Raw genomic sequence first — 13,315 nt, forward strand, 5'->3', positions numbered from 1 at the left:
TAATTTAATTGAAATACATTTATTGGAGTTTTTACGTGGTGTGATCAATATTATTGGTCTCCTTTCCTATAAAACCTGCAGTCCTCTCTCTTAAACTGTAAATTATCGATTTTTGAGAGCAATCGCTTTCAACTGATGTTAACAGTTTACCCTGTTTGTTGTTTTCCAGAAAAAAGGTGTTCAGGGTGTCTTCAATATGAAGCATATAGGCCTTCAACATCCTGTGACCCATCTCAGATCCAGACACAATAGATACAGCAACATCATTTCCATTTCATACTAACAAAGGGAATTATTGTGACTAAATAACGAGGAGCCTTATAACCGCAACATCTGATAAGCTTCCTTAGGTACCTGCTCTTTGAAAGTAGTTTTGGAAGAGGGACAGTCCTAAAGTCACAAAAAGCCTTAGTCTAGATCTACTTACTATGATTAGGGACGTAAATTCTCACTATGCTTTCTGTTGGCTGATTTATTTTCTGTGGAGCAATTCGATCGATTAATAAAGTGAAAGAAAAACGACAGGGGATACATTAATTGGTCATTACGCAAGGTTGCATCACAGCCAATCAGACAAACGCGACTTGGACAAACTCTCCTTAATTAATATTCATCCACAAGCTATAACCGTTTGCTATTTCAAAGTCTCTTTATATATTTTAGCAATCCATTTTGAATTTACAATTATTTTTGCTGAGGAGGTTTCATAACTGAGGGAAATGACCAATGATATGAGCTGGTCGGATTATTTTATGGGTGGATTACCATGAGGGTACACGAGGGTGAGCCTCCACCCTCAAGGTGACACCCATTTCCTCTCACTTTCTCTTCTCGTTGACCAATTACTACACTCTCACTCTGGGGCTTGGACAGACCATCTGCACCGGCGGAGAAGGGGAGCACTCAACATGTTGGATTCATTTTCTGAAGTGAAAAATTAAACACAAAAAGAAATACGATATTTGTATGTTGAATAATGTGTTTTTCCCGTTTAATTTTATAGAAAATAATTAAATTGTTATAATTCGTGATGCGAGGTCACAACTCGATGGCCAAGTAAAGGGTGTTTTTTTATTTTAATCGACTGAAATCTATCCACTTAAATTATTGTGGAAGACGCACAAAATCTCAGCCCGTGTAATATTAGCCCCTTCAGAATATATGTGATATTAGCCCCAGAATGTTTTTATTTATTTAAGTAGTCTACAACAATAGACTATTTAAATCCATATATTTTTCTGTAATTTGCACAGTATTTGTGCGCTAGAATCAACCGTGGCTAGTGGCCTACCACTAATAGGCTACTGGAACACTTTAAACTTACACTTCACACCTCATTACATATTATAACTTATTACCACTGTCTTAGTTTATCTTATTATATTGACTTCGTAATTTATTTTATTATTATTATTTATTATTGTGATCACTGCTGCTACTTACTTTTATATTGTAGGCCTACATATCATCAATTACTTTATCTTGAATTGTTGCTGCTATGTCACTGTTGAGGAACCAAGCCTTAGAATTTCACCCTTGTGTATTTACACGTACAATAAGATGTATTAAAAGTAATTCTGATTCTGAAATGAAATGAACATGTGTAACTTTAAGAAGCTCTCCTCCAGTCCCCCTCTGACTGGAGCCACAATGGTCTCGTCCAGCTCCTCCGCTCTCCAGCGTTTCCACTGGCGCTACTGCTTCCACCTCAGTGTCTCCAGCTGCTGCTGCACAGCCCGATTTCACACGTTGACCTGGCTATTTTTCTATTTTTTGCATGATTTTTTATTCCTTCTTCTCGGACCATGTCAGCGGGGGAATGAGCCGCGTCTCGCCTCGGTGGTCTCGCGCAGGAGCAGGAGCGTGTGGGCAGCTTCCCCCTGGCGTCCTGCAGGACTGGGTTCCTCTGATGGTGATGCCAGCTGTGTGAATCCGGTTACCTTTGCAGTGACTGCACTTGACATTGATCCGTTTAAGGAAGGCGCTGATCGCGAAGACATCCATTGTGAGTATGATTAAAAAAATCGTTGCATTCCATTGACCTTCGATGCTCTGATTCTGAGGGGGTCTTTTATTCGGGTACCCCGACCATGCCCGTGGCTCAAGGTGATTTTTCTCCTCTCTTACACCACCAACTCTGAACTGATGTGTGCGAAATGCAGAAGTGGGAGTGATCCTGTGTGTGTGTGTGTGTGTGTGTGTGTGTGTGTGTGTGTGTGTGTGTGTGTCTGTGTGTCTGTGTGTGTCTGTGTGTGTGTGTGTGTGTGTGAGATCGTGGACCGTGCAGTGCAGCCATACATCCAGCCGTCATTGACACTGTTAAAAAGCTGACACTGAATACGAGAGAGAGAGAGGGGAGGGAGAGAGAGAGAGAGAGAGAGAGAGAGAGAGAGAGAGAGAGAGAGAGAGAGAGAGAGAGAGAGAGAGAGAGAGGGCATGCATGATGTAATGCACTTGAGACATAGCCAAGGATTCTCCTCAATTATCGTTTTTTACACCGACAAGAGGATGAGATCAGGCTCTTCGGCGTCACGGTCCCGTGGGTTTGTTTAAGAGACGAGGATGCTGCTGTGGTCGTGGTGTCGCTGTCACAGAGACAGTAGAGAAGCATAAACGATGATTCTACTGGTGTTTTAGTAGCCTAGTCACTAGTGGATACACGATTCTACTGGTGTCTTTACCTCTCTCTCTCTCTCTCTCTCTCTCTCTCTCTCTCTCTCTCTCTCTCTCTCTCTCTCTCTCTCTCTCTCTCTCTCTCTCCACACATATGAATGTGTGTCTATTGAATACAATCATCCACACACAGACTGTCAGCTGCATTATATTCTTGTTCGACACTCAGCCTGTACCTGACTGTTTGTGCAAATGCCCACACACATAATTGTGTGTGTGTATGTGTCTGAGAGAGAGAGAGTGTGTCTAGTATTTAATCTGTGTCTTAAGTATTTAAATGTGTGGAGACCGCTCCATTCAAACAGCAGTCCTCGGTCTTGTCAATGCACGAGATATGTACGATATCTTGCGAGCGCACACTGTATGGCTATTAGCGTCGGCACTCTGTCACATTGAGCTGAGACGATGCAGAGGCGGTTCAGAGCTATTAAAAGGTTTCAGTCTCAACGCAAAAGCGCCATCAGTTCAGTTGACCCTTTCCTGGCACAAAGTGTCATTCGAGGGCTCATGAAACGATGCAGACCCTCACTACTAACGAGACCCAACGAAGCTTGACCAATAGATCCCCACTGAGGAGCGAATGTTGGGTTCCGGCATGTGGTTTGGTTTGTCTTGCAGCCAAGACGTCCTCAGCCACAAGTCAAACTCTTGAGGGTGCCACGCAGAGCCCTCACCTCCGTCCGTGTCCCGTGTTTAATCTCAGACGGTTCGCGGCTTGCCTGACCTGGTTGCCGGGAGTTGTGGGTAATGTTAGAGGCAATGCACACACGCACGCGCACACACACTCACACACCTGATGCACAAACGTGTTCTTATTCGTGTGTGTATGAGGGTCTCTACACACTTTACCTCCACCTGTCCATGCTTCGTATTCAAAGGGGGTGTCCCTCCAAACACAAAGTACATAACGAAGCTCTGTAGGCACTGATCGATGGCGTTTACATTTCTGATTAATGCCGCACCGCATCCCCAACCAGTCTTACTTTGTTGACCAATCAAGGCTTGTCTTCCGATGCAGACGATTGGTTGAGGCACTGTGACGCGGAGGATTCCAGTATCCTGATGGATGATATCGATTTGATTAGTTTGGGGGCTTTACTACTATGTCATGGAAAGGTAGGACCGCATTTCAATATACAGTGAGCACATACCTAGTGTCTGTCTGTTGCAGTTACAATGCGTGTAGCCTCTGTTATCTAACGACCGTGCAACATCAGACCAAGTCGCTAACGAAGTGAGCCGTGAATGGAAATTTCCAGGTGCGGGAAATGAATAAAATAAATCCTGCAATGTTTGTAAGCCCCGCCCACTGCGCTGAACCCGCTGCTTTCTCTCGTTAGCTGCACCTGTGGTTGGCTGCTAATTAGCCAGATCACAGATGGTTCAAAAAGTGGAGAGGACTATTAATTGATGAGGCAGGAGTCCTCCTCCCAAACGTGCGCCACTGTCTGCGTAGCGGCACATAAAGTTGTTCACCTTTGGAGGTACTATCGGCCAAGGACCCGATGAATATTTAGTCTATGTTGACATTTACTACGTCAAAAGAGCGAGAGAATCAACAAATCCAAGAATTTCACGTCAAGCATCAATAAAGTAACTTATTATTTCCCTTAAGTTTGTTAATTCCCTTAAAATGAAAGTATTAATTGTTGACCATGCCCGGACCCCTGTCTCAACCCACTTATGGGCCGCGACCCAGAGATTGAGAACCACTGTTCTAGACCATGTTCGATAGTATCCCACTGCTGTGTGTGTGTGTGTGTGTGTGTGTGTGTGTGTGTGTGTGTGTGTGTGTGTGTGTGTGTGTGTGTGTGTGTGTGTGTGTGTGTGTGTGTGTGTGTGTGTGTGTGTGTGTGTGTGTGCTTCCGTAGCAGCGATTAGATGGATCTGGAGTGTCTGGCGTTCTTGGCAGGCGAGCGGACGCCATTTGTATCGTGTATCTACTTCCGCAGGGAAGAAATATGAATGAGATTCATTTCACAACCACACACTACTGTGGTCTGAGCTTTACCGCCCAATCTGGGCCCCGCCAGTCCATTCATAAAAAACACACCACGCACCTGGTGCTAGCGGTGCCAAAGGAAGAGGAAAGGAAAGTGGAGAGAACTAACACGCACTGCACTCTGTTTCCCAGAATGCATCGGTCTAGCTATAGGTGTCTAATCGAATGCAATGCAGTCTGGGAAACTGAGTACAGAGTGTCGGGCCGTAAGTCAGCCTGAACCTGGTGTTAATGATTATTAGACGTCTCTCTCGTTTTCTCACAGATAGTAGTAATAGTGTGTGTGTGTGTGTATTGTATCTGTTATATATTGTGTAGTGTGTATGTTACGTTGTGTGTGTGTGATGTACTGTATGCTATGTGTGTGTGTGTGTGTGTGTGTGTGTGTGTGTGTGTGTGTGTGTGTGTGATGTACTGTGTTTGGTATGTACTGTGTGGTACGTACTGTATGCTATGTTCTGTGTATTTGTCTTTGTATGGTGTGTGTGTGTGTGTGTGTGTGTGTGTGTGTTATGTACTGTATTTCAAAAAGTGTGTGTGTTGTGCACTGTGAATGTGTCTTGGTATGTCATGAATGCTGTGTGTGTATGTAACATGCATATGATTAACGGTGTGTATACTATGTGTGTATACATAAGCTATGTTAGTTTCAGATGCCCTGCTTCGCCCTCATGCCGTCGGCACGCAAAACAAACTATGAACTATGAAAAAAAACGAATGCCCTCCATTAAATCATTCAAATTTCCAGGCCTTGTCTGTTATAATCTGTATCTAGTTTCCAGCATAGCTTGAAACTAGATACAGATTATACGAGACAAGGGCTGGAAATTTGGCTCTCTAGGTATTTAATGAGCTGGCTGCGAGTGAAGCTTGCGATGGACGCTGTGTCACATTGTGACAAACGTCAGTTTTAATTCATCAAAGCCAGGGTCATCAAAGTCCTGTCGACTTCCTGTGCAGCAGGAAGCTTCTCTTCACATCTACAGACGGATGTTGTGTTTATTCTTTGTTCTCTCTCTCTCTCTCTCAACGCTCTCTCTCTCAACACTCTCTCTCTCTCTCTCTCCTCTCCTCTCCTCTCCTCTCCTCTCCTCTCCTCTCCTCTCCCCTCCCCTCCCCCTCTCTCTCTCCTTCTCATCATTCTCTCTCTTGCTCTCTCTTTATCTCTGCCTCCATCACTCCCAAGATAGTCCTTTCAATCTCTCTTCTTCTTCCCGGCCCCATCTCTCTCTCTATCTCTCCCCCTCTATGTCTCTCCGCTATCTCTATCCCCCTCTCTGTATCTCCCCCACTATATCACTCCCGCCTTCTCGGTCGTCTCACTCTCCCTCCCCCTCTATCTCCAATCTCCATCTCTTTCTATCCATCCTCTTCTCTTCCTTTCTCCCCCCTTCTCCCACTATCTCTCCCCAACTCTGTATCTCCCCCACTATATTGCTTCCGCCTTCTCCGTCATCTCCTCACTCCCTCCCCCTCTTTCTCCCATCTCGATCCCCTTCTCTCCCTCCCCCTCTCTCTCTCTTCCTCTTCATCTCTCTCAGACCCTCTCTCTCTCTCTCTCCCTCTCTATCTCTCTCTCTCTCCCTCTCTATCTCTCTCTCTCTCCCTCTCTATATCTCTCTCTCCCGCCAGGTTCCTTTGATGTTACAGCAAAGGGGAATATTGCTGAATCACCCCACCTGGGCCTTCAACTCATTGTGTGTGTGTGTGTGTGTGTGTGTGTGTGTGTGTGTGTGTGTGTGTGTGTGTGTGTGTGTGTGTGTGTGTGTGTGTGTGTGTGTGTGTGTGTGTGTGTGTGTGTGTGTGTGTGTGTGTGTGTGCGCCCGCGCACGTGCGTTCTGCTTCCTTATCTATCTCTCCTTCCCAAATGTTCCCACGAATGACATTAACAGAACAGAAGACATTCCGGAACTCGCTAATTCTCCTGAACCGCCCCGTTACTGATTACATTCTCCAAAGTCAAGTGTGGTTCTCGCTCTCTGTTGAACACTGTTCTAACGATGTGGGACAACTGGCTGATCTTCAATAAACCCACTCATGTTGAACCCTGGAGAAAAAAACCAAAGACACTTTTTACCTCACTTGAGTTAAAATGATTTTATTTTCTCTTCTTCACTCACATGGACCCAAATGAACACCTGCCAGCAGCCAATGGTAGATACGATTTGAGAATTCGGCAGATAAACGTAATCCTCATGCTAAACAGAGTTAGCATGGCTGTGAGATCTTTCCACTTCGGTGGGTGAAGACGAATGTGGGGAAGGTTAAATGGTAAATGGATTGCATTTACACAGCGCTTTTCTAACCAGTGGCCACTCAAAGCGCTGTACAATATTGCCTAAAATTCACCCATGCATAAACATATTTACACAACGACGGCAGTGTCAACCATGCAAGGTGACAGCCAGCTCGTCGAAAGCAGTTAGGGCGAGGTGTCTAGCTCAGGGACAGCATTGTGGTAGGACTCTGCTGGCTTATTATCGTCCGAGTCGGAGATATCCGATCTGGTGGGACAGTCCAGTCGGACAAGGGCGGTTGACTCCCAGCTGCAAGGTGTCCGGGTTTGATCCCCTGCTATCCCGCGGACTGCCCCGTGGACAGGGAGACGCTGTCTGTGTTGACTCTGGGATAGAGGGCTCCTCTTAAGGAGGGTAAATATATAACAGTGTTTCTGGGTTCAAGCCTCTGAAAGACGCCGGTTTGAGGCCATCTATCAGTTATTTTTATAGGGTCCTTGGGGACACTGCTTGGAGTCCACTTCTGGAGAGTAATATTTCCTTTTACTGAGTTTTCATTTGAGATAAAGGGATTTACTCCTGGGTGCTGGAATATCTCCAAAGGGAAAATCCCATTTGGTACGGTTACCATTAAGTCCCTTTGCATCTGCTTTCATCTAAAGTGTTTTCCGATCGGGCTGCCACCATTCATGGACGTCGTTGATGAAAAAATGTGTCGACGTCACTGTTTCTGAATACCGTTGAGAATATTGTTGGAATGCACGTGTTAATTATAATCACACTGTGTAACATTTCTGTGTAATCACTGCAGTCGCAATAGTCGCTTCATTCAGTCACTATGCCCTTTTCAACACCTACAGATAAAACAACAACGTGGCGACTGCAGCAGTCTGCCACCAAGGTGAGCAGCATGCTCCTGTGATAGAGGAGGCTGCAGTTCTAGAGTTCTAGAAGAGGCTGCAGTTCTAGAAGCGTAGATCTAGAAGTGCAGTTCCAGAAGGGCAGTCCTAGAAGCGCAGTCCTAGGATTCCTAGTTTATTTAACCAGCTTAAGTGAGTAATTTCCTTTACCTAGACTTTATTTGCAACGTCATCCGAGGAAGAATCCACTTGCTCCCAAGATTGACAACAATACGAGTGCGAATAATGAACGTGAATCAAAAATCAAGAATTTGACCGCCAAGCTAACGTTGGGTAGCCAAAGTGTTAGCACCTCGCTGTGATTTTTTTAAAGGCAAAAAGACTAAAAAGGACTCGTTCTTAGGCTGTGGCCTCCTTCCTGTATTGCAGGAACCTAGAATCGGAGTAAGAGCTAAAAAAGGTTGGTGGATTAAAATAAATCCCATACTATTCATGGAGAGGTTTACCCGGACTGAAATCCTGAAAACTATGGGAGTTCTGTCAATGAGCCCATACCAAAACAGTGGTGTGCTAACTGTGCATAATATCTATGGCCTTTCATAGCACTACTACCGCCAACACCTGTAAAGTATGAAAACATGATGCTCTGGGCTGTGGAACATCAGGAAAGGGCAGAAACACCATGTGTTTAGTATACAGGCGGTTTATGTAAGGACCAACGTGTTATTATTAGTAGGTTCGAGCTTTGGCCATAGCGTGACTGCACCAACGTCACGGTTCTGTCTGTCTTCTCCACATCCCGTAGTCTGGATCCCACCCTGCGGTTTTGGTATTGGGAAGTCTGCAATGAGTCTGCAAGGACCACACAGGATTCACTTCGGCGATCGGGGCGGAGAAAAACAGCCTTCCACGTCCCGCTAAATAATTAATTTTTGTGTGTTTGTGTGTGTGTGTGTGTGTGTGTGTGTGTGTGTGTGTGTGTGTGTGTGTGTGGGGTGGGGAAGTAGCTTTAGCACCAGTTAATTCCATGGATTGAAGCAAGTTGTGCATGGAGAGCAAGTTCTGCACACTTGGGTGAATTTAAAAGGCATCTAAATATACCGTCATTAAGACACTGTCAAGGGAGTTTTGTGAGGCCAACCTTATCGCCTTACATTCTCTGTTCTTATTGGCTCGTTAACATGGTCAACAAACCTCTCAACGTGCAGCAAAACCCATTCCCTGCTGTGTGCCTAAGCTGCAATCCAACAATCAAACCAACACAAAGTCTCAAAGCTCTTCGACAATGTGGTCGGATTTGTCCCTGTGCTGTGAAAGATAAGTAATTCTAAAGTAGTTCCACCTACCCGTTGAAGAAGCGAATACATGATAATATACTAGTAATGTTGTTTATAAATCCATGGATAAATAGCCACCCAAACCAAAGCTAAATTAGCATTTATTGCGCAGTGTGTGTGTGTGTGTGTGTGTGTGTGTGTGTGTGTGTGTGTGTGTGTGTGTGTGTGTGTGTGGTTGTTGCATTATTTGCTTGCAGGAGGTGTCTTGCTTGTATTCAATGACCTTGTTATTTGTCCATTAATAATAATTAGGGCGGAATGTGGCTCAGGAGGTTGAGCGGGTTGGCTGGTAACCAGAAAGGTTGCTAGTTTGAGTGTCAAGGTGTCACTGAGCAAGACACCTCACCCTGACTGCTCCCGACGAGCTGGCTGTCGCACCTTGCATGGTTGACATCGCCGTCGTTGTTTAAATGTGAGTATGAATGGGTGAACGTCAGGCAATATTCGAAAGCGCTTTGAGTGGCCGCTGGTTAGAAAAGCACTTTATAAACGCAGTCCATTTAACTAAACCGGCTCTGTCCCTGACAACACCGTCCTTGTGATTTATGTGCGCTCGTCTCTCAGCGGGGATCAGCACACATCCTCCCAGTTGCATGCCACTCGCCACTGATTAGGCCGTAATTAGCAACATAAGCACCAGCGGTACAAGAATCCAGGTCGCTCGCATTTCCTCTTCCGGCCATACAGTAAAACAAAGAGAGAAAGCAGGGGAATACGACGAGAGAGCGGGGGGGAAGCCGCAAGTGTCTAATGAGCGTCTTGGTTAGGGCTGACGCGGCGTCGGTTCTTTGCAGCATCCATATTTGATGCCGTCTTCTTGTGCATCAGCAGTTCAGCAGTGCACACGCGGTTTTTGTGCTGATTGGCTCGTCGATCATCACAGTGCGGGAGTTCAGAGAGCGTTTTGAATGGAGGGCCGACGGCTCCGCTGTGAGACGGTGAGTCACGGGGCCCTCTAGGAGCCCAGGATGTCCGACTCCCTGCCCCCGAAAAGGAACAGGGTTTGATCCCCCCCATGTTCGCAGTCTGTAGGCATCCTTGAGGAAGATGCCTACCCTTAAAGGGCCTCAGGTCATGCCACCAGGTGTCATTTTCATAGTGACATCACAAGTGGGCGTGTCCACCCAGATATATGCCGGATTGATGATCAACGTTTGCTACGGTCCACTGGGTAGGCTGGTAGACGGATCTTTCCAGCGTACATCGAGGTGGACACGCCCACTTGTCACCATGAAAATAATTCCTTCCCTGTGTAAAATGGCTTGCATCAGCTAATGACACCCGTACCTGGTGGCATGACACGAGCCCTTTAGCCTTCGCCTTAGTGACCTGCCTGTGTCTGCATTCAGGGAGGTCGGACGGCACGTGGCTCAGGAGGTAGAGCGGGTTGGCTGGTATCCGGAAGGTTGCTAGTTCGATCCCCGGCTCCTCCTAGCTGAGTGTTCGAGGTGTCGCTGAGCCAGGCGCCTCACCCTGACTGCTCCCGACGAGCTGGCTGTCGCCTTGCGTGGGTGATTTCGCCGTTGGTGTGTGAATGTGTGCATGATGAATTGTTGAGTGTTTGGCAATATTGTAAAGCGCTTTGAGTGGCCACTGACTAGAACTGGTTAGAACTGCGCTATATAAATGCACTTAATTTAATATTTACCATTCACAGTCGTTCGCTTTAACCATTTAAGTCATAATATCGACGCTGGTTTATTTATGTGCCCCTCTTCAAACCGTGTTCTCTGACTCTTGGCCCAGTTGAGAAACATTGAGCTGGACCGAGTGGTAGTCAAGACTCGGTTGGATCAGGCTCCAGCCAGGAAGCCATGTTGTGTCCGGTCCCATCTTGAATGGGGGGTAGGGGGGCTGCCATGTGTCGCACCCAGCCTGCCAGACGGACCCCCGTCTCGGGACTAAACGCCAGCCGATCTCTCCCCCCGTCCCCCTGAAAACCCCAGCTGGGAGCCTGGCCGCCTGCCTGCAGATTGTCTGGGTCTCTCCTGCGTCGGGGCTTTTGTAAGAATCCCCCGAGTGCCGCCTGGCAAGGGAACGCTTGCTCCAGCACGTCCTTGCCAGAGGGCACACAGCCCTGTCATTGTAGCCCCAGTGAAGAGGGCCGCCGCTGGGGAAGCCACGGCAGACCTCCCCTGTGGATGGACCCTGGCATGAGTACAGACCGGGAGCCAGGAGACAAGGGGAGCCATTCAGAGGAGGCAGCAGGCGTTGGACCTGATGCTGCACCGAGGGGGATGAACGACAGGGGAATGATTATCGTCGCTTTTAAATACTGATACCGTGATGGCAGAGGTGTGTAGGGCCCTAGCATAGCGCGTCCTGGAGCTATCAAGTGTTTTTGTATAAAAAAACAAATTTGGGATAAATACTCCTTCGTCCTTTTTTAACACTGTGGTTTTTCAGTGTCGCGTAATTGATTGTAATTCGGTGAATTGAACTGCATCCGATCCCAGGGTATTTGGCTGATGTTATTCCGGCTGAAAAGTAGAGCGAAAAAACCACTGGACCTCTCACCTGCTCCTTAATGACTCAGTGTGGGACTCTGGCTGCTAAACCACTAAAGTGTAGTAAACACTAATTCCCACACTGGTCCTTAAAACGACAGATTCAGCCGGGGCTAATGTGTGTGTGTGTATAAATACACTACTAGCCTCCTGCGCGCTGAGCCCAATGAGATCATGCAGCAGCGAGGGCTGTAGTAGCGGTCTTCCCTTGGGAGGCGCAGAGGAGATTACTCGGAGAGAACACCACCGCCGCGGCCTCCTCACAACAACGCCGCTGCTACGATACGATGCCTTACGCAACCGCAGCCCCCGCCGACCCATTAAGGCACACGAGCGTGAAATATGGGCCACACAACGGGGCCCGGGCTTGGCCGTGACGCGGCTGGGGCTGTGAGACGGCGCAGCGCGGCTCCCAGTGTGTCAGCTCCGCTTCCCGTCCCAGCCCGGGCCCCGGCTCGATCCCAGCGCGCATGCTAAATGCTAAAGTCCCCGCCGCGGCCGCCTGGGAAGCTAGCCGTCACTTCCAGTCGCGGTACGCACGGCGGGGTTCTGCCCGTAGTACTACGAGTACACGGGGAGACGCTGACATGTGGATGAGACAAAACAGTAGAGCCACTCACAATGGCCCCCCCCCCCCCCCCCCCGTGCGTTCTGCGCATCGATGAATCCATCCCTGATGAGTTTCCAATCAGTGCTTTGTAATGACACGTTTATCTCTACCTCCTCTCCCATCCCTGCCCACCCCCTCTCCCCCATGCATCCCGTCCACTCGTTCTCCATCACCTTCATCCTCCTCCTTACACCCCTCCCCTTCCCTCCCCTCTCACCCCCCCTCCCTTACTCTCCTCACCTACCCCCCCTCACTCTCCCTCCTCTCCCTTCCCTCTTCACCTAACACCTCACCCCCCCCCCTCTCCCCTTCCTTCTTCACCTGCCACTCACTCCCCCTCTCCTCTTCCCTCCTCCACACCCCCCCCCTTCCCTCACTCTCCCCCCTCCCCTCTCCCCTTCCCTCTTCACCTACCCCCTCATCCTCTTCCCCCACATCCCACGTTCCTTATCACCCTCTTCCTCACTTCTCTCCCCCCTCTCCCCTTCCCTCTTCCACTACCTCCTCACTCCCCCCTCTCCCCTTCCCTATCGCCCTCGTCCTCACTCTCTCCCCTCCCTCCCTCCCTCCCTCCCCCCCCGCAGCGTCAGGATGATGTGCGAGGTGATGCCCACCATCAGCGAGGACACGGCGCTGAGCCAGCGGGGGTCCCAGAGCAGCGCCTCGGACCCCGACTCGCACTTCGAGCAGCTGATGGTGAACATGCTGGACGAGCGGGACCGCCTGCTGGACACGCTGCGGGAGACCCAGGAGAGCCTGGTCCTGGCCCAGCAGCACGCCCAGGACGTGGTCTACGACCGGGACTCGCTGCAGCGCCAGCTCAGCTCCGCCCTCCCCCAGGTAAGGCCTCCGCTTTGGGCGGGGTCAGAGGACGGCCGGATGGGAGATCGTGAGAACGTAGAAGGGAGGTTGTGGAGGGGGGAGTGTGAAATGTCGGAAGGAAGTTACGGAAAACGTAGAAAGAATGTTTTGAAGAAACGCAAGAAGAACTTTGCAGAGCGGGAACTGTTAAACACCGAACGGAAATTATGAACGCGAAGGAAGAACTTCGCAGATCGGGTAGGGTAAAACGTGGATAGAAAATGAACG

At 48.5% G+C, this 13,315-nt stretch overlaps 1 protein-coding gene across 8 annotated transcripts in view; it reads left to right on the forward strand.

The window, feature by feature from the left end:
* The first annotated feature begins 1,684 nt into the window (after positions 1-1,684).
* ppfia2 (PTPRF interacting protein alpha 2) overlaps positions 1,685-13,315 on the forward strand; it is a 128,162-nt gene continuing 116,531 nt past the window's right edge. For all 8 annotated transcript variants that reach the window (XM_030341989.1, XM_030341990.1, XM_030341992.1 and 5 more), the window contains exons 1-2: positions 1,685-2,005; positions 12,811-13,066. In XM_030341989.1, the coding sequence (XP_030197849.1) occupies positions 12,818-13,066 (249 nt within the window). In that variant the 5' untranslated portion in view covers positions 1,685-2,005; positions 12,811-12,817. The remainder of the gene's footprint in view (positions 2,006-12,810; positions 13,067-13,315) is intronic.

The sequence above is a fragment of the Gadus morhua genome, chromosome 19 (genome assembly GCF_902167405.1).
Source record: "Gadus morhua chromosome 19, gadMor3.0, whole genome shotgun sequence".
In the NCBI taxonomy this organism is placed as follows: Eukaryota; Metazoa; Chordata; class Actinopteri; order Gadiformes; family Gadidae; genus Gadus; species Gadus morhua.